This window comes from Sorex fumeus, unplaced genomic scaffold, assembly GCF_029834395.1.
Source record: "Sorex fumeus unplaced genomic scaffold, SorFum_2.1 ptg000130l, whole genome shotgun sequence".
NCBI lineage: Eukaryota > Metazoa > Chordata > Mammalia > Eulipotyphla > Soricidae > Sorex > Sorex fumeus.
In genome coordinates, this window is record NW_026606187.1 from 5,396,088 (window position 1) to 5,420,620 (window position 24,533).

The 24,533-nt window shown below is 47.7% G+C and overlaps 1 protein-coding gene across 1 annotated transcript in view; it reads left to right on the plus strand.

Annotated features, from left to right (window-relative positions):
* Nucleotides 1-22,837, plus strand: part of OTOA (otoancorin) — an 84,490-nt gene extending 61,653 nt beyond the window's left edge. The window contains exons 22-28 of the mRNA XM_056138811.1: nucleotides 1,231-1,433; nucleotides 4,364-4,519; nucleotides 13,915-14,057; nucleotides 14,273-14,409; nucleotides 15,714-15,811; nucleotides 21,983-22,178; nucleotides 22,776-22,837. Coding sequence (XP_055994786.1) covers nucleotides 1,231-1,433; nucleotides 4,364-4,519; nucleotides 13,915-14,057; nucleotides 14,273-14,409; nucleotides 15,714-15,811; nucleotides 21,983-22,178; nucleotides 22,776-22,837 — 995 coding nt within the window. The remainder of the gene's footprint in view (nucleotides 1-1,230; nucleotides 1,434-4,363; nucleotides 4,520-13,914; nucleotides 14,058-14,272; nucleotides 14,410-15,713; nucleotides 15,812-21,982; nucleotides 22,179-22,775) is intronic.
* Nucleotides 22,838-24,533: the final 1,696 nt, after the last annotated feature.

Genomic DNA, 24,533 nt, shown 5'->3' on the forward strand with positions numbered 1-24,533 from the left:
GGCTTGGAGCTGAAGCTGGTGGTGTTGCACTCATGGCCCTCACAGCCTCTCAGTATCTCTCCTCACGGGGAGTGTGAAGAGTCTGCACAGCAGGGAGCAAGCTCTGTCCTGGGCCCAGTCAGCTCTCATCAGCCGAGTCTGTGCATTGTGGCTCTGCTTGTGGTAATTGATGAGTTACCACTTGGCTTCCTTAAGTGAGTTTTTGTGTGCATTGGATTCACTCTGTGAATATTCGCCGAGGACCTACTGTGTGCCAGTCCCTGCTCTAAGGACCAGGAGCACAGCAGCGATAAGATCAAGTCTCCATGGCATTATTTAGCTACCTCTTCCTCTCTGATTCTCTTCTGGCCCTGGATCCTGTTTTCATAGAAAGATGGAGTGGGATGAGGGTCTAGGAGGGAGGGTCTGAGTCTGCTTCCAGGGGGTCAGGATAAAGATGTATAAGGACTACACACAGCATCCTTGTCTTGGAGGGCACTTCATTTTCCTTGAAAGGGCTCTGAGAAGGGCCTGGCTGTGGGCTTGGAAGTTGAATTTATTAGGAGTTGGGTTTATCCCTGTGGTTTGTTGCTAAGAGACCCAGGATTGCACTTAAGACAAGGAGCTGTGGGTTTTGTGCCCGATTTGGGCTTGCCTGGGTGAGCATAGACAGTGCCTCCTTGTTCACGGGGCTGTGGTTTGCATAGAAGGATCAATTTAATCAAAGAGTTAAATGATTGGTCTTTCTCCTGTTGCCAAGGCAAATGCACCAGGCCCATTTCTTGCTCCTGGGATGGGAAGGCCAGGGTTCCCACTAAAAATCTTTTATGGATGATCAGTGGTCTTCTCTTTCCATCCTGGGATGGGAGTGCTCCTGCCTCAGGATTCCGGAAGTTTTAACTCTGCACTGCAAACACAAATGCAGAGATGGTGGTAGGTAGGTAATAGAAATGATCAGAGCGGTGCACAATTATTGATCCGGTCCCTGGCATCATCATTCTTCGTAAAGACTCAGGCAGTCCTTCCAGAAGTCCCATGTGAGAGACTCTCCTCACTTCATCCATGAGGAAACTGAGGCACAGAGGGAAATTTTTGTTTTGGATCTGAATCTAAAGCTCACGGCCCATCAGAATGTACTCAAATCCCGACGTTACTATCCACGAAGCCAACGGGAGAAGCCGTGCTATCATTTCAAAGGAGAAACCTACATTTCCTGAAATTCTCTCTCTTCTGTCCCTCCCTTCTCCACAGCTCCCCATTCTTCAGGCTGCCACAGGGTCGTGGCTCCTTCTTCCGACGCCGTCTTCAGTTTGGGGGAAGCCAACGTCTGCTGGACCCCCCAGGACCTGCTCTGCATGGAGGAAGATGTGTTTGCCAGGAATGTGGAGCTACTGGGGGCCGTCAGGGGCTTCAGCCTGGCTCAGCTGCTGGCTCTGAAGGAGAAGACGATCCAGGTGAAGTCCCATCTCGGGGAGGAAATTTGCCCTTGGGGAGACAGCCTTGGCCTTGGGGTCTCCACAGGTCTTTGCAGGGAATCTCCATAATTGGCGGTCACGTGCCTTGTTTAGTGGAAATCTCTGCATTGGTGCAGGACTGCAGTTTGAGGTTCAAATCCAAGAAGTGGGGCCGTGCTAAGTTCTTCTAGTACTTCTTTATTGGGAAATGAGATGGGACCATGTCCTCTTATGCACACAAAGGAAGTCCAATTATTATTATTATTATTACTGATAGATCACCGATCCCAGCCGACACAGGCAGAGGGACAGAGACAAGTAAAAGTTTATTGGGGTACACTCCTGGACAGATTCCATGAACCTCTGATGAGGCTGGGGTAAACCCGTGCCCTGGGAGAGACTAGGGGGGATTTAAGTTGTCTTGGTCTGGAAAAAGGAGGAGGAAACAGAGACCAGTGGAACCGGGTGTGCTTGGTCTGACCTGTTATCCATAGGGGATGGATGTGACAAAGCATGGAATGCAGCCTGGGGGCTTCCTGACTCTAGGTGGGCCCTCAGTCCTGTCTTCCTCACTGGGGACAGTGTGATCTTTGATTCAGGGAATACTGCTGACTCATAAGTAGTTGCCATTTGGTCCTGATTGCCATTTTGTCACAGTTATTATTATTAATAATAGGTTACACTTGGCAGTGCTTACTCCTGGCTTACTCCTGGCTCTGTGCTCAGGAATCACTCCTGGCAGTGCTTGGGAAACCCTATGGGATGCCGGGGAATGAACCTGGGTCAGCTGCATGCAAGGCAAACAGTTCTACCCACCATACTATTACTCTGGCCCCAGAAAGTTCAATTATTATTACTTTTAAAAAGTTTAGACACCATGCATTACATAGTTTTTTTTTTTTTTTGCTTTTTGGGTCACACCCAGCCGATGCTCAGGAGTTACTCCGGGCTCTGCACTCAGGAATCACCCCTGGCGGTGCTCAGGGATGCTGGAAATCGAACCCAGGTTGGCCACATGCAAGGCAAACGCCCTACCCGCTGTGCTATTGCTCCAGCCCTATGTAGTTTTTTTATGATGGGTTTTCAGTTCCGTCCCACCCCCCGTGCCCCCATCCCTTCACCTCTGACCCCAGCGTCCTGGCCACCTCTCATCCTGACTCCGTAATGACCCATTTTCAGTTTTACTGCTGCGCGTGGGGTCCCATGCCGACAGGCTGTTGATCTATTCAGACCCACACCTCAGGGTTACGCACGCGACTTACTCCCAGGCTGCCTCCTCTTGCTCCCCCTTCAATTTCGCCCTCAGTCCTTGGCATTTTGGTCTCTGTGACCTCGAGCCAGTGTTTTGCCCACCTTCGCTTTGTACCACCCCCCAGACGTTATCCACTATACCCTGGATGTGTGAGAACATCCAGCGCTTGACCTTGGTCTTCTGATTTCAGAAGTCAAATTCTGCACTTGCTCTGCCTGACTGTCCTGGATTCTCGCCTTTTCTTCATCCCCTCAGAGACCTTAACTGTGCTGTTCACAGGTTTTCACAGACTTGTTGAAAATTTTCTTGGAAATCTTCCTGAAAGGAGGATGGGCAGGGGATCCACATCATGAAAAGGCCTTTGATGTGGCATGGTAGGAGCACGGTGGGCTGTGGAAGCCCCCGCCTCCCCCCACCCCATGGAGTTGGCATTGAATTTTTTTTTTTTGCTTTTTGGGTCATACCCAGCGATGCTCAGGGGTTACCCCTAGCTCTGCACTCAGGAATCACTCCTGGCGTTGCTTGGGGGACCATATGGGATGCCAGGGATTGAACTCAGGTCAGCCGCGTGCAAGGCAAACTCCTTACCCACTGTACTATCACTCCAGCCTGCCATTGAATTCTTTAAGACCCCATTTATAACTTTCTTTTTCATTTAAGCAGTCCTAATATATTGTCGGGAAGTTAGAAAATAAGAAAGGAAGTAAATTGTAATCTTTGACCCAGACTAAAGTACTGTTAATAGTTTGGCATATTGACCTACAGCTTCCTGAGTTTGGTCAATGTTAATAAAATATATGGAGCATTTCAAGCACGTGTTTCATTTAGATTCATGTATCTACATTAGCCAAAAATGGAATCAGACTCTTCTACTATTCAATAACTTGCTTTTAACATCCAACAGTATTCATGGCTTTCCATACCAGGCATGAGAGGATCAGGCTTTGGAATAGCTGTATAATATTTTTATATGACTGTTCCTTGTTTATTTAGCCAGTTGTTCGATTTTTTGATGGTTTCTATGCTTTTAGTGCCTCAAGGTATGAATTTGTGCATGTTTCTTTGGGCACTTGCCTAATTATATACTTAGGCTAAATTCCCAGAGATGAAGTTTCTGGGTCAAGCCGAATAAATCATTACACAATTTTGCATACCTCTAGTTATTGCCCTCTACAAAGCTTGCAGCAGTGTTTTATTCTTCACATCAAAAAATAGAGTATATTTTTTTCCGGGGAGCTCTGTGAAACTGTGGATCAAACCAGGGTGGGGCCAGACATGCCCTCTGCCCCCCATACTATCCTCCTGGCCTCTTTTTTCTGTTTTTTTTTCTTTTTGGGTCACACTCGGTGATGCTCAGGGATAATTCCTGGTGCATGCACTCAGGAATTACTCCTGGTGGTGCTCAGGTGACCCTGTGGAATGCTGGGATTTGAACCTGGGCTGGCTGTGTGCAAGGCGAACTCCCTACCTGCTGTACCATCACTCTAGCCCCTGTTTTTTTTTTTTAATCACACCCCTGTTGCTCAGGAGACTGTGTGATGCCACACCTTGAACCCGGGGCTCCCGCATGCCAAGCACTCGCTGCAGTCCTTGGGGTGATGTCTCTACCCCCTCAGATCCGTTTTAAACTCTCTTTAATGTTTAATGTTTAATCTGGGCTTTGCTTTTTCATCTCCAGGTTTGGGACATGCCCTCTTCCTGGAGAGAGCACCAGATTGTGTCCCTGGGGTGCATTGCCCTGGCTCTGAATGAGACGGAGCTGGAACAGCTTGATCTCAGCTCCATTGATGCCGTGGCTTCCCTCAGCCAGCAGACAGGGTGGACACCAGGACAGGTGGGTCGATGTTGCCGGATCTTTGATTTATTCCATTTCTATTCTAAGTTTGTGTGTCTTTTTTCTTGGTACCTTGAATGGACTACTAGTCTATAATTGTTGCTTTGAAAATCCTTGTGCTGGGGCTGGAGTGATAGCACAGCAGGGAGAGCATTTGCCTTGCACACAGCCAACCTGGGTTTGATCCCCAGCTTCCCATAGGGTTCCCTGAGCACTGCTAGAAGTGATCCCTGAGTGCAAAGCCAGAAATAGCCTCTGAGCATTGCCACATGTGGCCCAGAAAGCCAAAAAAAAAAAAAATCCTAGTGCTAATTTGGTTATCACTGCCATTACGAGGACTGTCTTTGTCTCCTAACTATTGTCTTCTGAGTTGCAAGCCTAGTAATTTGTTTTTGTTGTTTTGGGGGCCACACCCAGCAGTACTCAGGGTTTGCTCCTGCCTCTCTGCTCAGGGAGCACTCCTGGTGGGGCTCAGGGGTGCTCAGGTCGGCCATGTGCAAAGTCCCCCTACAGGCCTAGTGATTTTGACTGAATGATGGGCTTTGTGAATTTGCCATTGCTGAGTAGTTTGTTTCGTTGTTCTTTGGAGCATCTTCAGCGTTATTTGGCAAACATGTAAGCCGCTCTTGGATCAGTCCTTTTGAAGTTTCCTTTTGAGCTCAATTAGGGGAGGTCCAGAGGGACCTTTGTTCTGTGGTTCATTTATCTCCGTGATGGAGACGTGCTCCTTTGGCAGTCTTTACTTGCTGCCCGAGTGTTTTAGGGTCTGTCTAAGGGAGTGAGCACGCTCGCTCCTTCCAGCTCTGCAGGAGCTCTGGGGATGGTTAGACTAGACTCCTTGTTTCCTGATGATTCTATATTTATGTGAAGTTTCACTCTTTGCATGTTAATATCAGTTTTAAATTCTTAGCCCATTTTTTTAACTTTCATTTTTTAATTAGAGAACTGTGTTTTACAAAGTCCTATATACTAGGCATGTAAGATTTCAACACCAGTTCCACCACTCATGTCAACTTCCCACCACCAATGTTCCCATATTCCCTCCCCACCCCACGCCCACCCCATCCCGGCCTGTCAACCTGACAGGCACGTGACAGAGGTCCAGTGGTTGTAGCTTAGTTTAACACATCTCATTCTGTCCTTGCAGATTTCCACAGCTGGAGCTTTCTCTCCCTCTCTGCAGGTGACAGGTGGTTCTACTTCTCAGGTGCTTTGTCCCACAGATAAAAAGTACTCCTGTTTTGGGGCTGGAGTGATAGCACAGCGGGGAGGGTGTTTGCCTTGCACGCGGCTGACCCAGGTTCGATTCCCAGCATCCCATATGGTCCCCTGAGCACCGCCAGGAGTAATTCGTGAGTGCAGAGCCAGGAGTAACCCCTGTGCATTGCTTCTCTGAACTGGAATCTCTGTATCCCCCAATTCAGACCAACTCTAGGTCCAATAGAATAATTCTCCAGTCCCATGGCCTGGACGTGACCACTGGGCAGTAGGTGAAGGCAAGCACAGCTCAGTGCATTTTCTCTCCTCACTTTGGCATTAAAGCCATGTGCTCTTGTTGTCCCGGGTCTGAGTATAGTTGTGGCATCTATGTGGTTCTATTTGCCTTTTGGTTGAGAAATTCTAAAGATCTTTCTGAGCACACAGAGACGGTCACTCTAGAATTGTTCATCAGGGACTGGAGCCATAGCACAGCAAGTAGGGTATTTGCCTTGCCCGCGGCCAACCCGGGTTCGATTCCCAGCACCCCATAGTCTCTCCTGAGCACTGCCAGGAGTAATTCCTGAGTGCAGAGCCAGGAGGAACCCCTGAGCATCGCCGTGTGTGACCCAAAAAGAAAAAAAAAAGAATTGTTCATCACTTCGGAGAGAATTGTTCATCAATGGGGAGAGAAGTTCATCACTGTGTAGCTGCTGTGTGTTGCTCAACACCACTCCTGTCAGCGGTGGACCACGTACTCGGCATCTCCACGGAGCCTGTGAGCAGAGCAGGAAACACCATCAAGGCATGTGTAATGACACTCTCTGCCACTCCGATGAATCCGCCTCACCATGCATCTCTCAGGACAGAGCCCCACCGTGAAGCAGGGCCTGGCCATATTACTGCCAAGAAGGAGCTTTGTGGCTGCATTCGCAGGCAGCTCTTTCCTCAGGCGTTTTCACAGGATCTGACAAGCGATGACATCATGAAGTACCCTCTTTTCATTCATTTTTGGAAAAGTCCCAGCGTTGACTTGATAGCAAGACTGTCCACTGTGACCATCACTCCAGGCAGGGACAGACTCTGTTGGGTGGTTAGGCGGTGGAGTCTCTCTCACTGTGACCTCATGAACTGAGCAATGGGAATGGGGGTACAGTAGAGAGCCTCAGGGGTGTCCACATTGGGGTTCTGGAATCTGTGAATTGGCTGACTTCTGTGGCAAAGGAGGCTTTGTGAATATGACTGAGGGTCTTGACGGGCTCCACAGAGGCCCTTTAAGAGGGAGGCAGGAGGCCACAGAGAGAAAAGACCTCTGGGAAATGGAAGCAGAGCAACACCCAGGGACCTGCAGGGGCTATTCAGAGTTGATGGAGACTGGGGTGATGGGCCCCGGAATGCTGGCAGCTAGGGAAGGCAATTCTCTCTAGAGACTCCATAAGGAGCATACTCTGACATCCCCACCGAGGACTAAGACCCCCCCCCCCGAACTGTAACAGAATAATTTTTGTTTATTTCCATATGCTCAGTCTGTGGTTGTGAGTTAGAACAGAAGGGGCCCCATCTGGGGTGGTGCGCCCAGAGGCGGCAGGGGTTAGCTACGGACTAAGCCAGCTCATGTTCCCTGCTCACATCAGCATCTTCTAGTCAAGACCACCCTGTCATGGAACTCAGGATGGCACCATTCTGAGGAACACAGTGTGACTTGTACCTCCTGGACTCAGGCAACTTGAAGGTCCCGGCCATAACGATGTGCTGAATTAGTGTATGTAAGATAACTTGGAGCAATGCCTGCTATCAGTGTACCAAGACTAATGAGTTTTTTTGTGGGGAGAGGGGAGTGGAGCGGCATCCCCCTGCAGTGCTCAGGGTTTACTGTGGTTCTTGTACTCAGGGATCACTCCTGGAGGGGCTCAAAGGACCTTATATGGTGCTGGGGACACACCCTTGTATGTCAGTTTTTGGGGGTTTGGTCCATACTCACTGGCAATCGGAGGCTCTTCCTGGCTTGGTGCATGGAGGATCATGTAAAGCCAGGGATGGCACTTGGGACAGGATGGAACCCTGGCCCTCTACAGGACCCTGCAGTGCCAGGGATGGAACGTGGGACTCCTGCAGGACCACGCAGTGCCAGGATGGAGCCTGGGCCTCCTTCTGCAGGACCCTGAAGTGCCAGGGATAGAGTCCAGGCCTTCTGCAGGATCATGCAGTGCCAGGGATAGAACCTGGGATTTCTGCCGGACCATGCAATACCAGAGATGGAGCCTGGGCCTTCTGCAAGCAAAGCAAGTGTTCAGCCTCTTGATCTCCCTCACTGATCCCAGAAGAGTCCTTCTCACTGCTGCTGTTGTCATCACCAGCCCCATCGCCATCACATTGCCACCACTTCTTTGGAAGTTTCAGTTTCCTCTTAGGCAAGATGACAGGTCCAGCCACTGAAGGTTTGTTCACCCCGATGTTTAGAAACCCTGGGCTTCCTTGGTTTTCAAAGTGGGGCTGGCTGGTTCGGGAAGGGTCCTACTCCCCTCGCACAGTTAAAGTCATTCAGTTGTCAGCCTGGGAGAAACAGGACAGTACATCCAGCTTAGAAACTCACACATCTCCTTCCCTTTGCATCAATTTTAATTTTCCCATACATGGCAGTGAGATTTATCAATATGTTTGTGGAGGATATGAAAACCTAACATTTGCATATATCATTTGCAGTCAGTTCCTCAACTTTAGCTCCCAATCAAACCCTTAAATGCATGTTTCTAGATTAATAGTCAGACCTGGCGGAACTACATTAAGAGATAGTTCAGCTTAAAAACCAATCTGAGGGGGAAAAACTATTGAGGGAGCCCGAGGGATGAACAGAGAGATTGAAATCTCACAGCAATTCATTTTTCAGAGGTTAATATTGCCTAAAAGTGTTGATATTAATTGTCTTGGAGTCATTATACATACACTGGTCCAGTCATTTAAGGAAATGTATTTTGACTTCTCACTTTGCAGGCTGAGTTTGCATTTTCTAGTTTCCAGTGGCAAGGACAGTTTAATATTGCATCTTTGAAGTAATTTTATTTGAATTGTATTTTTGCACTTTTCATTTCAAAATGGGCATGCCTGGTAGTTGCAGAACACAAATTGCTACAAGCACAAATGACTGAAACTGGATTGTGAAGACTGAATGATCAAAGTTCGAAATCTCACTCGAGTCTCCACACCCCACCATCCTCATGGCTGGGCACAGCTTCTTAAGTCAGAGTATCTGCATTTTAAGTTTAGGACTTAGAACTTTTTTTTTTTTTGCTAGGCTGGATTGGTGTAGTTTGTTCTTTATGTCTCAGTGTCCTTGTCAGCAAACAGGGATAGTATTAATATTTGCTTGTTTATCAATATTACTAATAATTATATTAATAGCACTGTAGCAGTGTCCTCCCATTGTTCATCGATTTGCTTGAGTGGGCACCAGTAACGTCTCCATTGTAGGGCTTATTGTTACTGTTTTTGGCATATCAAATACGCCACAGGGAGCTTGCCAGGCTCTGCTATGCGGGCAGGATACTCTTTGTAGCTTGCTGGGCTCTCTGAGAGGGATGGAGGAATCGAACCCAGGGTGGCCACGTACAAGACAAATGCCCTACCCACTGTGCTATCACTCCAGTCCTTGATATATTAATATAATAGACTATGATATATTAATTATATGAATATAATTAATACTTATAGCAATAGCATTAATATTTATTAACACTTGTATTTGCTTGAGCTCGAGTGGGTCCAGTAACGTCTCCATTGGAGATTTTGTTGTTACTGTGTTTGGCATATTGAATACATCACGGGTGGCTTGCCAGGCTCTGCCGTGTGGGCGAGATACTCTCGGTAGCTTGCAGGGCTCTCCGAGAGGGGCGGAGGAATCGAACTCGGGTCGGCCATGTTGGCTGCGTGCAAGGCAAACGCTCTACGGCTGTGCTATTGTTGTGAGAATTATAGATGAGAGAGTACATGCAAAGTGGGCAAGACACCATTGCCACAGAAGAAGCATTCAGTACTTACTAAGCATTTAGGACATGTATTCTTCTTTGAGGATGTTTTCCTCTTAGCAGGAAGTCACTAAAACCCTTGGGGGACAGTGGTGGTGGGAAATGAACACTGGTAGAGGGATGGGTGTTGGGACGTTGTATGACTGAAAACTGATCACGAAACTTTGTATATCCATATCTCATGGTAATTCAATTAAAAATATTTTTTTTAAGGGAGGGAGTCTGTGACTCAGATCAAGCCTGGTACATGGCAGAGAAAATCTCCCCAGAGCAGGGGGGCAGCGGGGTGCAGAACTCCACCACCAAGTGCAGGGGGCACACACAGCCCACACTCTGGACAACCTGTAGTCATAGGAACAGCCTGTAACCTTCTCTCCTTAAGGGGAGAATCCTCCTGCTGCTGGGGTCACCCAGGTCGGCCTTCAGAGTGCTGGAACCGTGGACATAGTGCCACCAGGCTGGGCACTGAGATCCGAGCCCCCGGTGGGGTGCAGGTGCCTGGCATTTTGCTGTGATGGTTGTTGCTTGGGGCCTCACCCAGTCAGGGTTCTATGCTCAAGCTTGGCTCCTGGCAGTGCTCAGGGGATTGAGCCAGAATTGAGGGGTACAAGGCCAGTAGCGACCTCCAGGACTGACTCTCTGGCTCTAAGCAGCTGGCACTTAAGCTTGGAAGCTGTGATGGTGAAGCTTGTTGGGAGCTGAATGATGTGGTCCCCCTCGGCCAGGCTCCGCTGTGGGGTTCTACAGAGCTCCTGTCTGCTGGGGCCTCTCCTGGGACTGCTTCTCAGCTCAACCGCCTCCTGCATCCAGGCAGCACTCAGGAGGAATCTCCCTTAGCTGGTAAGCGAGGCAGTTCTATCATGGAGGATTCTGATCTGATCAGTGGGAGAAAATACCTCTCTATATCTGCCTGTATCTACCTGGAACTGTGAGTGTGGCCGACCCGACCCATGTCTGAACCCCGACCCGAACCAAGTCCGAAGTCTGAACCCCCAGTCCAGCAGAGGGGCAATGCTGCAGGCCTGGAGAGCAGGTTAGTGGAAGCAGCCCGGAGGACAGGAAGGCAGAAGCACGTCTGGTCCTTCTCATCAAGGACACTAGTGGTCTCTCAGGAGCTGGTGTTAAGGATGGAAATTTATTATGTGTATCTTTGGTTTTTATCAGAAATCTATCCGGCAAGCTACCGAGAGTATCTCGCCTGCATGGCAAAGCCTAGCAAGCTACCCATGACGTATTCCATATGCCAAACACAGTAACAACAAGTCTCACATGGGGACATTACTGCGCCCGCTTGAGCAAATTGATGAACAACGGGAGGACAGTGCTACTTTCAAGAGATGATTTTGCTTGTGGGTGGAAAGTTTGGAAAAAAATGCCCACTGTGTCAGTACTTGGGATGAGCTTCCTTGTTCCAAGCTAAAAAAAAAAAGTGCTGATTTTAGGAAAGTTCCTGCAGCCAGACTCATAAGATGATGCTGTGTGTGTGCACCTCCCACCCCTCCCCTTGCTTGAGCATGAAACAAAGCAGTGATGCGCTTGCAGAACTGCCCTGCGAAATCATGCTCTAGGACCCCTGAGCTTGGTCTCCGGCTTCAGGTGCTGGCCTAGCCCAGACCCAGTGGTCCGGTCAAGGATAAGGATCTCCTTATCCCCCCACCATGGATTGTCTTGGTGTGTTCGGATAAGTGAGTGCCCAGTTACAGCACTTAAACTCATGGTTCTCTCCGACAGTAGAGAATAGACACTCTCTGCTTCTGCCCAGGGGTGGGACTAGCCCCCCGGGAGAGTCAGTGTATAAAGTATCCTGGTAAGTATACCCTGGGATCACAGCCTGAAGCCTATGCATGAATGCCAGGCCTGCATGGCTGGCTGCGAGAATACAGCCAAGACACTCAGCACCGGAAGGCTTGGGTGAACCAAGGGGTCTACCCCAAATGATGGCACAAACACGGGGGTGGGTCAAGTTCAAAGTCACTGGGCCTGAGCTGCTTGCCTGAGAAGAATTAAAAGCTAGTTCGTGTCCCATGCATCAGAACAAACATGAATAATTCTGTTGTGGTTGAGGAGTTTTGCTTGGAGGTGTTGCAGAGATGATGGGTTGTAGTTTTCTCTTTGGTGATATCCTGGTTTGAGTATCAGGTAATATCAACTTCATGAAATGCTTTTGTAAGCATCCCTTCTTTCTTTCTTTCTTTCTTTCTTTCTTTCTTTCTTTCTTTCTTTCTTTCTCTCTCCTTCCTTCCTTCCTTCCTTTTTTATTTCTTTCTCTCTTTCTCCTTCCTTCCTTCCTTTCTTTCTTTCTTTCTTTCTTTCTTTCTTTCTTTCTCTCTCTCTCTCTCTTTTGTAGGGTCTCAGAACAGGCCCATGCTCTTTGAAAATTGGATTAAACAGTAAAGATGTTTGGTTTAGAACTTTTGTGGGTTTATTATTATTAAATATTTTTTATTGAATCACTGTGAGATAGATAGACCCTTGCAAAGCTGATCATGATTAGTTTTCAGCATACAGTTCCCAGCACCAGTATTCCCAGTTTCCAGGTTTTGTTATGTTTTGAATCAAAAAACTTCAATGATAGTATTTGTGATTGGTCATTTTGGCTTTTCTGTTTCTTATGTTTTGATATCAGTAGTCTGTATTGATGCAGTTCTTCTAAGTCATCAAATTTGCAGGCATATTGTTCATAGTAACCTTTATAATCCTCTATATTTCTATTGTGATTTCACATGTACCGTTGGTGAAAATGTAAGTTGGTGCAACTGCCTTGAAAATGGCATTGAAGTTCCTCAATAGGCAAAAGATAGAGCTACCATATGATTCAATAATCCTCAGTACTCCCACTTCTGGATATCTATAGAAAGAATACAAAAATATCAACACAAACTGTTATTTTCTATTCTTGCAGTGTTTATTTATTCATTTGGTGTTGGGCCACACCTGGCATTGCTCAGACCTTACTCCTGGCTCTGTGCTCAGGGCTCACTTCTGGGGTTTGTGAGGACCATATGGGATGCTGGGCACCAAACCCTGGTCGACCACATACAAGTCAAGCATCGTACCTGCTGTACTATCTTTCCAGAAACTTTATTGAAGTATTGTTTACAGGAGCTAAGCTGTGGGAGCCACTGAAAGGCTACCAGTTGGGTAACAATTGGATGGTTGATTGGCTAAGATAATGTGGCACATTATTTTGGCTATTAAAACTTTTTGGCTATTAAAAATGATGAACAGATGTGCATTTGTAATGGAATAGACAGAGCATGAGGGAACTCTGTAAAACAAAACAAACCAGAAGGAAACAGGTTAAGTACTGGAAGATTATACCTATGTTTACAATAAAATAATAAAAATTAGTCAATAAACTAGTGGACAATGATAGTAAAACCAAGATTACTTCGGGATAAAAATAATAAATGGGGCTGGAGTGATAGTACAGTGGGTAGAGCGTTTGCCTTGTTTGATCCCCAGCATCCCATGTGGTCCCCCAAGTACTGCCAGGAGTAATTCCTGAGTACAGAGTAAGGACTAACCCCTGAGCATCACCAGTGTGACACAAAAAGCCAAAAACAAAAATGAAAAATAGCAAAAAAAAAAACCACCCGAAAACAGAGACTTAAATTTTTGTTGTTGTTCCTGCTGTTGATTTTTGGGCCATACTCAGTGTGCTAAGGCTTACTCCTGGCTCTGCACTCAGAAATGATTCCTGGGAGTCCTTGGGGGACCACCTATGATACCAGGGATTGAACCCAGGTCAGTTGCATGCAAGGCAAGCACTTTACACTCTGTATTATCTCTCCGGCTGCCTAAAAATAGTAAACGGGCTGAGCAGACAGGTAGTAAGTCAGTAGTGCGTAAAAAGGAAAAAAAATAACAAAAGTTCTGAAAAGTTTGTCTGCTGATACAGAAAAGCTGAAATGCCCCAAAGGTTCTGATGGTCATGTGTGGATAAAGGAGAAAAGCCGGCAGAGATTCAGGCTGTAAGTTCCTTTAATGCCAGCAAGGGATGCGGGGCTTTCCATTGGAAAGATGCTTCTGTCAGCCAGTGACATACTCGAGGCAGCGCATTGGGACCGTCTGTCTGATCCAGTGAACAGAATGCTCATCGGGAGGGTGGAGGCTCAGGCATCCTTCCCAACTTGGTGGGTGGGTCATCCTCTCTCCCCTTCCTCCCGTCTGTAGGCTAGATCCATTTTGCAAGGATTCTTGGAGGATGCTGCCTGCCCCATCCAGGATCTCAAGAGTTTCCACTTAGTAGGACTTGGCGCGTGCTTGTGTACTCTGAACGCGACTGAAATCTCACTCATCAAGACCTCAGAGTTCAGGTAACCAAAACAACAGTGTGCCGTGGCGAATGGCGGATGGATGGAAGAATTCATTCAGCAGGGTGTTCTCAGCAGCCTTCCTGGGCTAACGTAGGGAGTGAATTAGCTGGATCCTTTCCCAGTGCAGCCTCCTTACATTTGCACTGCCTTTTTTTCCCTTTTGGTTCGGAGAGTCTCTCAAGCTCACTCATCCGCCCTCTCTCCCTCTGAATCAGGCTGGTAGTGGCCAGTATTGGAACCTTGCCCTGCAGCGTTCAGGTCTTGGCTGAGTTTAAGAAGAAGGCCGAGGTTGTGTTTGGACTTTCTTCACAGTGGTCCAGCTCTGTCTTGCAGGAACTTGGGATGATTGCGGGTAAGGAGCACCCTGAAGGAGCCCTGTTCTTCATTCCTGACCTTCTATCTGGGGGACATAAGAGCCAATAAGAAGTATCAGGACACCCCAGAGGGAAGATTTTTTTTTAATTGAATCACTGTGAGATACAGTTACAGATCTTTCATGTTTGAGTTTCAGTCATACAATGATCAAACACCCATTCCTCCACCAGTGCATATTTTCTACCACCAATGTCCCCAGTATCCCCCCCTCCAATCTCATCCTCCCTCTGCCTCTATGGTAGACAATTTCCCCCATACTGTCTCTCTAGTTCTGGGCATTATACTTTGCCTGAATTTTCCCACCACCATTGAAGCCTGCCTCCCTGGGGCAGACACTGTCACTGTCCTCCCATTGTTCATTGATTTGCTCAAGCAGGCCCAGTAACATTGTGAGACTTGTTACTGTGTTTGGCATATCGAATACGTCACGGGTAGCTTGCCAGGCTCTGCCGTGCAGGCTAGATACTCTCGGTAGCTTGCCGGGCTCTCCGAGAGGGGCGGAGGAATCGAACCTGGCTCGGCCTGGCATGTAAGGCAAACACCCTACCTGCTGTGCTGTCCCTCTAGCCCAGGGGCAGACAATAGATAATTTATTTTCTGTTGCTTATTTTGAATATTTTGAGAGGTCATGTGCCGCAAAAGCGGCTGCGTGCTTCTGGAATTCTAAAATTATAAATAGTTAGGGTCCAGAGACATCTCTGTAGGGCGCCAGTCCATCCTGGGATTCATTTGGGAGTCTCTGGACCAAGGCTGTTGGTATGCTGAGATGGCGTCTGGAGGCAGATTGTGAGTGTGACAGCCAGGACCACAAGGGGGCAGGGAGCCAGGGAGGGACGACCCAGCTCCTCTGCGGCTGCCATGAATGAGGTGGAGGGAAGATCTTCACATTAAAGCAAATCCCAGACTTCATGACTGGAAGTTGCAGGCAGCCGGGTCTGCAAATCTCCCTTTTAAAGACAAATTCTCTTGGGGGTTCTGGGGCCCAAGCGTGTGTTTTGGATGTGATTAAATAGGCTCCTGGATATTCTGAAGTTGTGCAAAGTGAAGCCCCTCCGGGCCATACATTTCACGGTGGGAGACAAATCAGGGATAATATGACCCACATTAAAAGAAGGTCGGGCCCAGAGAAAGCAAAGGAGTCCGCAGTGTGACTCTGGGGCCTTCCAGCAGGAGCAAAACTTGCCTCGAACGCGCAGATCTGTCCATTAGGCAGCATCATTAATAAAACAAGCAGGCTACCTCGGGCTGGAACTCATGCCTCCGCTTCCTTTTTCTCCCCAGCTGGATTAACCAAGGAAGAGCTCCAAACACTCGACAAGGAGTTGATGCCGCATTTCCAGCCATCAGCAATCAAACGCTTTCCTGATGAGATATTCAAAGTAGGTCCTCGGTGCGTCAAGGATAATGGGAGCTTGACCCCATTTCAGATTACAGGGAGGCAGATGGCCCTGGACCCAGGCTCTTGCAGTCAGGTTTCTGCTGACAGGATCAGAAACAAGTTGTGTGTCAACCATGGGTGGCTCACGAGACACTTTGCAGCAGTTTTTAAATTTTTAAAATTTATTTATGTGATTTTTGCCACTTAATTTATTTATGTTTTCCAATTTCCCCCTTGCACTTTATATAAACACTGTGATTTACAGAGTTGCTTATGATGATTTGTTACAGACATTCAATATTCCAACACCAATTCCACCATCCAGTATGTGTTATTATTATTTTTTAAAGTATTTTTTAGGTCGTTTTTCTTTTTTTTTTTTTAAAAAAGATTTTGATTTCTGTTTTAGTTAGAAAAAATTTTATGTTTGCCCTCTCTTCCTAGCACCGGGTAGTGATTTTCCATTTCTGATGATATGACAAGTTCATCTTCCCTAATCCATAACCCTTGGGGGCAGATCTATTTCAGAATTCAGCATTTTCCTGACTTTAGAAAGATCAATCTGTGAATGGACAGTGTTTGACTTAGCTCCCTCACTGGTGTCTGGGGAAGCACCTTGTAAGCCAACACATTCCTATTTCTGCAAAGAACTCGGTGACAAGTCAGACTAATTGGCATAAATAGAGACTAAAAATGGCTTCATGTCAAGTTGGGTCAGGTTTCACCAGCAAGTAAGTGCGTGTTAAACTTCTGGAATGAACTTTTAGTTTTCAGACTTCAGAATTGCAGAGGTAGGAGTGTGGACCTGCGTCACACTTCCTTTTTAAAAAATAAATGGGAGCTAATGTACTTGAGTTGCTTGAAAGGGCAAATCATTGGGCCAAATGATTCGTTGACGTGGGGAAATGTAAGAGGACTATGAGGTCAGCTGAAGTTGGGACACCTTGGATTCCTGGCCAGCAGGACGGGGAGTGATTGCTGATGTCTGAGGACAGCCTGGAGCTTTGGTCACTTGAGAACACATTCTCTCAGATAGGTTTGGGGACCCTGCCTGGTGCAGGCAGAGGGATAGAGACAAGTTAAAAGTGAAGGGATACGAGAAGTTGATTGGCTGGGGTAGAGCGCGCCCTGGGAGAGATTAATAATCACTTATCACTTAACTTCCCGTTAGTCGTCGATTTGCTCGAGCGGGCGCCAGTAACATCTCCATTTGTCCCTGTCGCGTGCTAGTGTAGCCCAATGGCATCTGTTCGCTCCGGGAACATGAAGGGCCTCAAACCGATCGTTCATGATCTTGACGAAGAAGTCTGACCATCTGGTAGGTGGGCGGCCACGCGGTCTCTTGACATCCCGTGGAATCCAGTCAGTAACAGCTCTAGTCCAACGGTCGTCTTTAAATCTCATTACGTGACCAGCCCATCTGATTTTCGACACCTTGGCAAATGAGGCAATGTCCCTGATTCTTGATCGTCGACGGATGTCAGAACTCCGGATTCTTTCTCTCATTTGAGTGAAACGTGATATTCCAAGCATAGCTTTTTCTATTCTTCTTTGGGAGACCTGAATAGTGTTCTCATCTTGTTTGCGTAGGGCCCAGGTCTCTGAGGCATATGTTAATGCAGGAAGAACAGTGGGGACTTTTAAGTTGTCTGGGGGTTGAGGGTGGGAGAGGGACCAATGGGAAGGGTGTGCCTGGTCTGGCCTTCTGTTATCTGTAGGGGATGGATGTGAGGAGCCATGGAATGAAGCTTGGGCGCCCGATGGACCATAAGTCCTGTCCTGGGGTGGGGGCAGGGTGATCTTTGATTCTGGGAGCGTTGCTATCACATCAGCTGATCACCATTTCGACCCGGCCGCTATTTGGTCCAAGCAGACCTTATGCTCCCCACCACCATGGTAAGGCACAGAAGGGGAATGGGTAACTCCCAGGAGGCCATGCTCTTGTCTTTGAACCCCGTCAGCATCAAGGACAGATCCCCCCCTCCCCCCCTGCATAGGTCCAGTCACTGATTTGAGGACATAGTCCTTGAGGTCACTGATTTTCCTTTCTGAGATGCTGCAGTTAGAACGGGCAGCTGGACCCTGGGCCCTGGCATCTTCTTCTACCCTGTGGGGAGTGCAGTTGTGTGCCCATGTTCCAGTGCTCAGACCATCTTCCTGACTGCCTGCATTCTGTTCAGCTCTGAGCTAGGAGCTCAAGGGAATGCAGAGCGAGGGGGTAGAATGGCATCTTGTGAGGAGCTTAGACTACAGAAAGAAGGCAGTGGGCTGAGAAGGAACAGGGCAAGCGAGGAGACCTGCTGAGTTGGGGAGCCTGGGTCTCATCTCTGGCAGACTGGGGACCATCCAGGATTACACCCCGGGATAAATCAGAAGTCTCCAGGTGTATGTGAAGTCTCCGGAATCTGAAATATTGCCAACCACTCTCCACTTATTCTTGGGAAACAACGCACTAAGCCCAGAGATACAGTCTGGCCTCTGGGTTGTGAGTTAGCCACACTGGCAAAATAATCTTTATAATGGAGACACTGTAGGTGTATGCCAGAACACTTATGGCGTGTGTGTGTATATATGTGTGTGTGTGAGAATGTGTGTGTATAGACACTGTAGGTGTATGCCAGAACACTTATGGTGTGTGTGTATATATGTGTGTGTGGTGTGAGTGTGTGTGAATGTGTGTGTGAGTGTGCATGTGAGGGTGTGTGTGTGGGGTTTGTGTGTGGGGTGTGTGTGTCAGTGTGTGAATATGTGTATGAGTGTGTGTTTAAGTGTATGTGTGGGGTGTATATGTATGAGTGTGTGGGAGGTGTGTGAGTGTGTGTGTAAATGTGTGTGTGGGGATGTGAGTGTGTGAGTTGAGTGTGTGATTGTGTGTGGGGTTATGAGTGTCTGTGTTTGTGAATATGTGTGTGGGGTGTGTGACTGTGTGTGTCAGTGTGTGTGGTGTTTGTGTGAGTGTGTGAATGTGTGTGAATGTGTGTGTATCTGTGTGTGATGTTTGTGTGAGTGTGTGAATGTGTGTGGATGTGAGTGTGTGCGTGCATCTGTGTATGGGGTTTGTGTGTGAATGTGAATGTGTGTGTGGGGATATATGTGCATGTGAGTGTGTGTGATTGTGTTGGGGATTATGAGTGTTTGTATGTGTGTGAATATGTGCGTGGGGTGTGTAACTGTGTGTGTGTCAGTGTATGTGGGGTTTGTGTGCGTGAGTGTGTGTGGGGGGATGTGAGTGTGTGAATGTGTGTGTGTGGGGATGTGTGTGCGTGTGGTGTGATTGTGTGTGGGGGGTTATGAGTGTTTGTGTGTGTGAATATGTGTGTGTGGGGGTGTGTGACTGTGTGTGTGTATGTGTTATTGCATCGTTGTTAAAAGAAAGGAGCTTAGCCTTGCAGGCCGGCTGCTGGTTGAGGAGGGAGTTGCTGTACTCCAGGCGAAGGAGGTGGCAGCTGTGTTGCCCTGGGGTGGGGGGTGGGAGCTCATTCTCATGCAAAGAAGCAAGTGGGCTTGGGATGTAGGGGAAGAAGGAGAGGGCAGCCGGACCCAGAGCCCAAAGGCCTGTTTGTTTAGCGCAGGGGCTTGAGATGAGCCCTGGGGTAGCTGAGGGATGGGTTCCAAGAAGAGGAAGACGGGATTGCAGGGCACCATTGGCCCAGGGCAGGGACCAAGAGGGTGAAGGAGAGAAGGAGAAGGAACGAAGGAGTGTAACTCCCCCCCTCAGGGCCTGCGGGGCTCTTAAAAATAGCGGAGCAGACTTGATTCTATTTATTTATTTATTTATGGCCTTCTGGGTCACACCTGGTGACGCTCAGGGGTTACTCCTGGCTCTGCACTCAGCAATTGTTCCTGGTGGGGCTCAGGGGGCCATATGGGATGCTGGGAATCGAACCCGGGTTGGCTGCGTGAAAGGCAAACTATTACTATTGCTCCGGCCCCAGAAATGTGATTTTAGAGCCTGCCCCTAAGTGCAGTTTCAGCCTTTCTCATCCTGGACCCCCTGGCCAGTCTTGTAGCTCCTAGGCCGGAAGTGACCCGAGAAAATGTTGTTGGGAGAGACCTCAGTGGTGCTCAGGCTCACTGCACTGTTTGCCCCTCTGGGTGCCTGCTGCAAACACATCCCCATCTGGCTCCTCTGAGCCCTGACAGACTCACTTTGCCCTGGGGCGCAGGTGGCCACAGCAAAGTTCAGGATCCACACCAGAGCTCTGGGTGCTGTCCTGCCTCTCGTCTAAAGGGCCCAGAGAGGCTCTTTAACCCGTGCCGGGTCACACAGCTTACGGGTGCTAGTGCTGTGGCTTAGATTCAGACCTTTGACCGTTTGGCTTTTCCTCAGTGGGCAACATAGAGTGGCAGAGTGTGAAACATGAACTCACCAGTGAGAAACTCAAGTTTCCTCTAAGGCATCCAATTACCTTAGGGAGGAAGTCTCATTTTGGAGGAAGGTGTTTGTTTTTTCACACCTTCCTAACACTTTCCCAACCCCCTTTTAAAAAATGTTTATTTATTTACTTTGCAGCGGGGTGGGGAGGTTGGGCTGTATCCTACAGTGCTCGGGGCTACTCCTGACTCTGTGCTCAGGGACCAAAGAGACATAAGGCAAGTGTCCTTACCCCCATACTCTCTCTGGCCCTGATTTATTTTTATTTTTATTCATTAATATTTTAAATTGAATCACAGCAAGGTACATAATTGCAAGGTTGTTCATGGTTGGGTTTCAGTTAGATAATATTCCAACACCTGTCCCTTCACCAGTGTACATTTGCTCTTCCTCCTCCTCCTCCTTCTTCTTTTCTCTCTCATTCTTTTTGAGCATTCTGTCTTGCAATACAGATATTGAAAGGTTCTCATATCCCTTTACCTACTTTCAACACTCAGTTCTTACCCAGAGTGATCATTTCTAACTATTTTTTAGAAAGAAATAGTTAAATATTTTGAAATAGCCCAAATATTTTTAAGCTATTTTTTTTCTAACTTTTTCTAACTATATTTCTAGCTATTCATAGTGGTCCCTATCCTAACTGCCCTTCATGCTCCACACACTTGTGGCAAACTCCCAGCCGTTGACTAGTCCTCCGGGGGCCTTTTTTCCCTGACCTTAGATATTAGTTTCATATTATTTTTTAAATATTCCACAAATGAGTGCAATTATTCTATATCTGTTCCTGTCCTTCTGACTTGCTTCACTCAGCATGATACTTTCCATGTCTATCCATTTATAAGCAAATTTCATGACTTCTTTTTTCAAACAGCTGCATAATATTTCATTGGGTAGATGTACCATAGTTTCTTTATCCACTCAGTTGTTCTGGGCTACTCAGGTTGTTTCCAGATTTCTTCTGGCCTCGTTTTAAAAGAGATAAGATCTTCAGATGTTGTTGGCCCACAAATCTAGTTGGAATTGAATAATATTTCTTTTGTGCCTATTTTTAATGATTACAGATGGAAAGTCATTCTGTTTTGCCATTTTTTGAAATTTCCATAAAAATCCTCAGGGCACGTGTGTGGTGGGGAGGGAAGAGGGGGGGCTGCCTTTGGGCTACACCCAGTGTTGTGAGTCACTCAGGTCAAAGCCCGTGAGCACCAGGCCAGAAAAGGAACTGGCATCCTGCCCTCTAATCTCTGACTATATCTACAGATTTTCCATTTAAAAGAAAAATTGTGAGTTTTGAGTGATCTTGGAATGGAGCGATAGCACAGCATTCCTCCGCGCCTCTCCGAGAGCCCGGCAAGCTACCGAGAGTATCTCGCCCGCAGGGTAGATCCTGGCAAGCTCCCCGTGACATATTTGATATGCCAAACACAGTAACAGCAAGGCCTCACAATGAAGATGTTACTGGGCCCGCTAGAGAAAATCGATGAACAACGGGAGGACAGTGACAGTGACAGATTTTGTTTTGGGGCTACACCTGGGAGTTTTCGGGCTTCTGCTGGCACCGTACTCAGGGATCACCCCTGGTGGGCGTTGGGGTTTGAGACCCAACTGGCTTGCCCCTTGGGTGGGGGGGTGTTGGGTGCTGGGATCCAACCAAAATACAATGCCAACGCTTTATTAACGACCCCCTGGACAATCTCTTGGACCCAAGAGTGATCTGAGTTGGAAGAAAAGCACTCAAGAGGAGCACAGATGGTGCCCGGGAATAGCAGCGCTGTGCCCCGTCCCCTCTCGCCCCTGCAGGCGCTGTCCCCGGAGCAAATCGCCTTTCTGGGCCCAGAGAACGCGGCCGCGGTGACACCCGCCCAGCGCCGGCAACTCGGCATCTTGCAGCTGCAGAGCCTGCAGCGGGCGCTAGATGGCGCCAAGACTCTCTCCTGGCTGGACGCGCCCTTGAGCGCCGGCCCCACGCAGACCCCCAACTCCGGTTCTCCCCCAGGTGAGCAAGACCGCGGCGGGAGCCCGGGTACCACTCCCTGAGCGCTGGTGCATCGTTCCGGTCCCGGGAGGAAGGCTCCAAAGAGCCAGTGGGGGTTCTCGCGCAGGGATCAAAGACTGGAGAGAAAAAGCCAACATCGTCCCAAGCGTTTGTAGGTGGTTCTGGTCCCTTGGCATCCCGCCTCCTCCTCACTGCCCAGGGTTGAGTAGTAAGTGACTCGGACACGCACGGGGCACCTGCGGGGGCACCTATACTAGATACCAACCCTGCAGTGTCGGCCAGGGACCGGCTTACATGTAAATGAACAAGTTGATTTTTTGGTTGTTGTTTGCTAATTTGGGGGCCACACTCGGTGGTGCTCAGGGCTCACTCCTGCGGGGGCTCAGGGAACCTTCGGGGGAGTTGGGGAGAACCTGGGCCGGCCACATGCAAGGCGAGCGTCCACCCCATTGTACTGTCGCTCTGGCCCGGGCCAAGATGACTTTAAGTCTGATTCCACCGGGGAAGGAACGCAAGAGGGGCTAAGCTGAGAGAGGACATTTGCCTTCGTCTTTCTTCTCTCCTCCTCTTCTTCACTCCGACTCCTTCTGTCTTTAGTGAGAAGCATCTTTGGTGCTAGGACTCGATGTTTGACCCCAGCCTTCACTCTGTGTTTCTAGCCAGGGCGTGTTCAGCTGCCCTGGGGGAGAGTAGATTGGAAGAGTCCCAGTTGCTGCAGACACACCAGTGGCCAGTGGCAGCATTTGCATGGGAGCCAGGACCTTTGATTTGTATTTTTAATTTTCTCTTTTTATTACTATTTTTAAAATTTTTATTGGTGAGACACCATGAGGTACACTTGTAGACTTAGAAATTTTTGTGCTTGGGTTTCAATTATACAATAATCAAACACCCATCCCTCCACCAGTGCCCATTTCCCACCACCACGGATCCCAGTATCCCTCCCACCTCCCGTCCTCCCTATCCCACCCTGCCTCTGTGGCAGGGCATTCGGTTTTGTTCTCTCTTTCCTTTTGGGTGTTGTGGTTTGCAAAAGAGGCATTGAGTGGCAATCATGTTTGGTCTATGGTCTACTTTCAGCATGCTTCTCCCATCCTGGGAGGATCCCCCCAAGACCCTTTATTTGGTGCTCCCTTCTCTATCTGAGAATTATCTGTTTTTAAAGCTTTTACTTGAGATGTAATATGCATCCACTCCTAATGGTTCCCCCCCTAAAAATCATAGTTGTTTGTGTGTGTTTGTGTGTGTGTGTGCATCATAATGACACACTCCAAGATGACAGACACATGGTTCCAACTGTGTGGTCTGAGATGGAATTCTGAGGGGTGTTCCCTGCCATGGGTGACTTTGGAGCTCCCGCCCCCAGTTCCTTTCCCCAGAAGTCACCCACTTGACCAGGGAAGTTGCCCCTTGGGGGTATCTGGAGAAGCCACCATACATTTTTTTAGAAAATGTTTTAATATATTTAATATATATATTTTAATTTTTTTCTTACATTTTTATTAGTGAAACACCATGAGGTACAGTTGTAGACTTACAAATTTTTGTGCTTGGGTTTCAGTTATACAATGATCAAGTACCCATCCCTCCACCAGTGCCCATTCTTCACCTCCACCTCCAGTGCTCCCTGTATCCCTCCCACCCCCCATCCCAACATCCCCCCTAATATATATATTTTTAAATGTTTTAATATATTTAATTGGGTTAAATAAAATAGAAAAGTTACAGTTTCTTTATACTGAATTTAATATGAATACTAGAAATTTTCAATATAGTGTTTCATATTTTTGTTAGCACTGTAAACTTACCAAAAAAAGCAAACATACCAACTTTACTATTGTTGGGGGTAGGTAGCTTTTTCTCTGAAGAGATTAGGAAATAAGTTATGTCATTTGTGCTGTGCTAGATAGTTATCAGTACCATGCATTCTACATAAGCATGTACATAATTATCAGTATCATATATTCTGAAATATTATCAACATCATATGCCCTACATAAGTATCAATATCTGACATAATACAGAGTTATCGGAGACATACATCCCACAGCTATCAATATTGTATATTGTAAAGACTTATCAATGATTTCTGTTTTTTACTTTTTTCTTCTTTATCGAATCTCTATGAGACAGCCCCTTACAAAGCTGTTCATGATTAGGTTTCAGTCATACATTGTTCCAACACCCGTTCCTCCACCTGTGTACGTTTTCCAGCACCAGTGTCCTCAGTTTCCCTCCCATCATCCCCCACCCTACCCCCAGCCTGCCTGTATGGCAGTCACTTGTCTCTCTCTCTCTCCCCCTCCCTCCTTCTTTCCCTCTGTCTCTGTCTCTGTCTCTGTCTCTGTCTCTGTC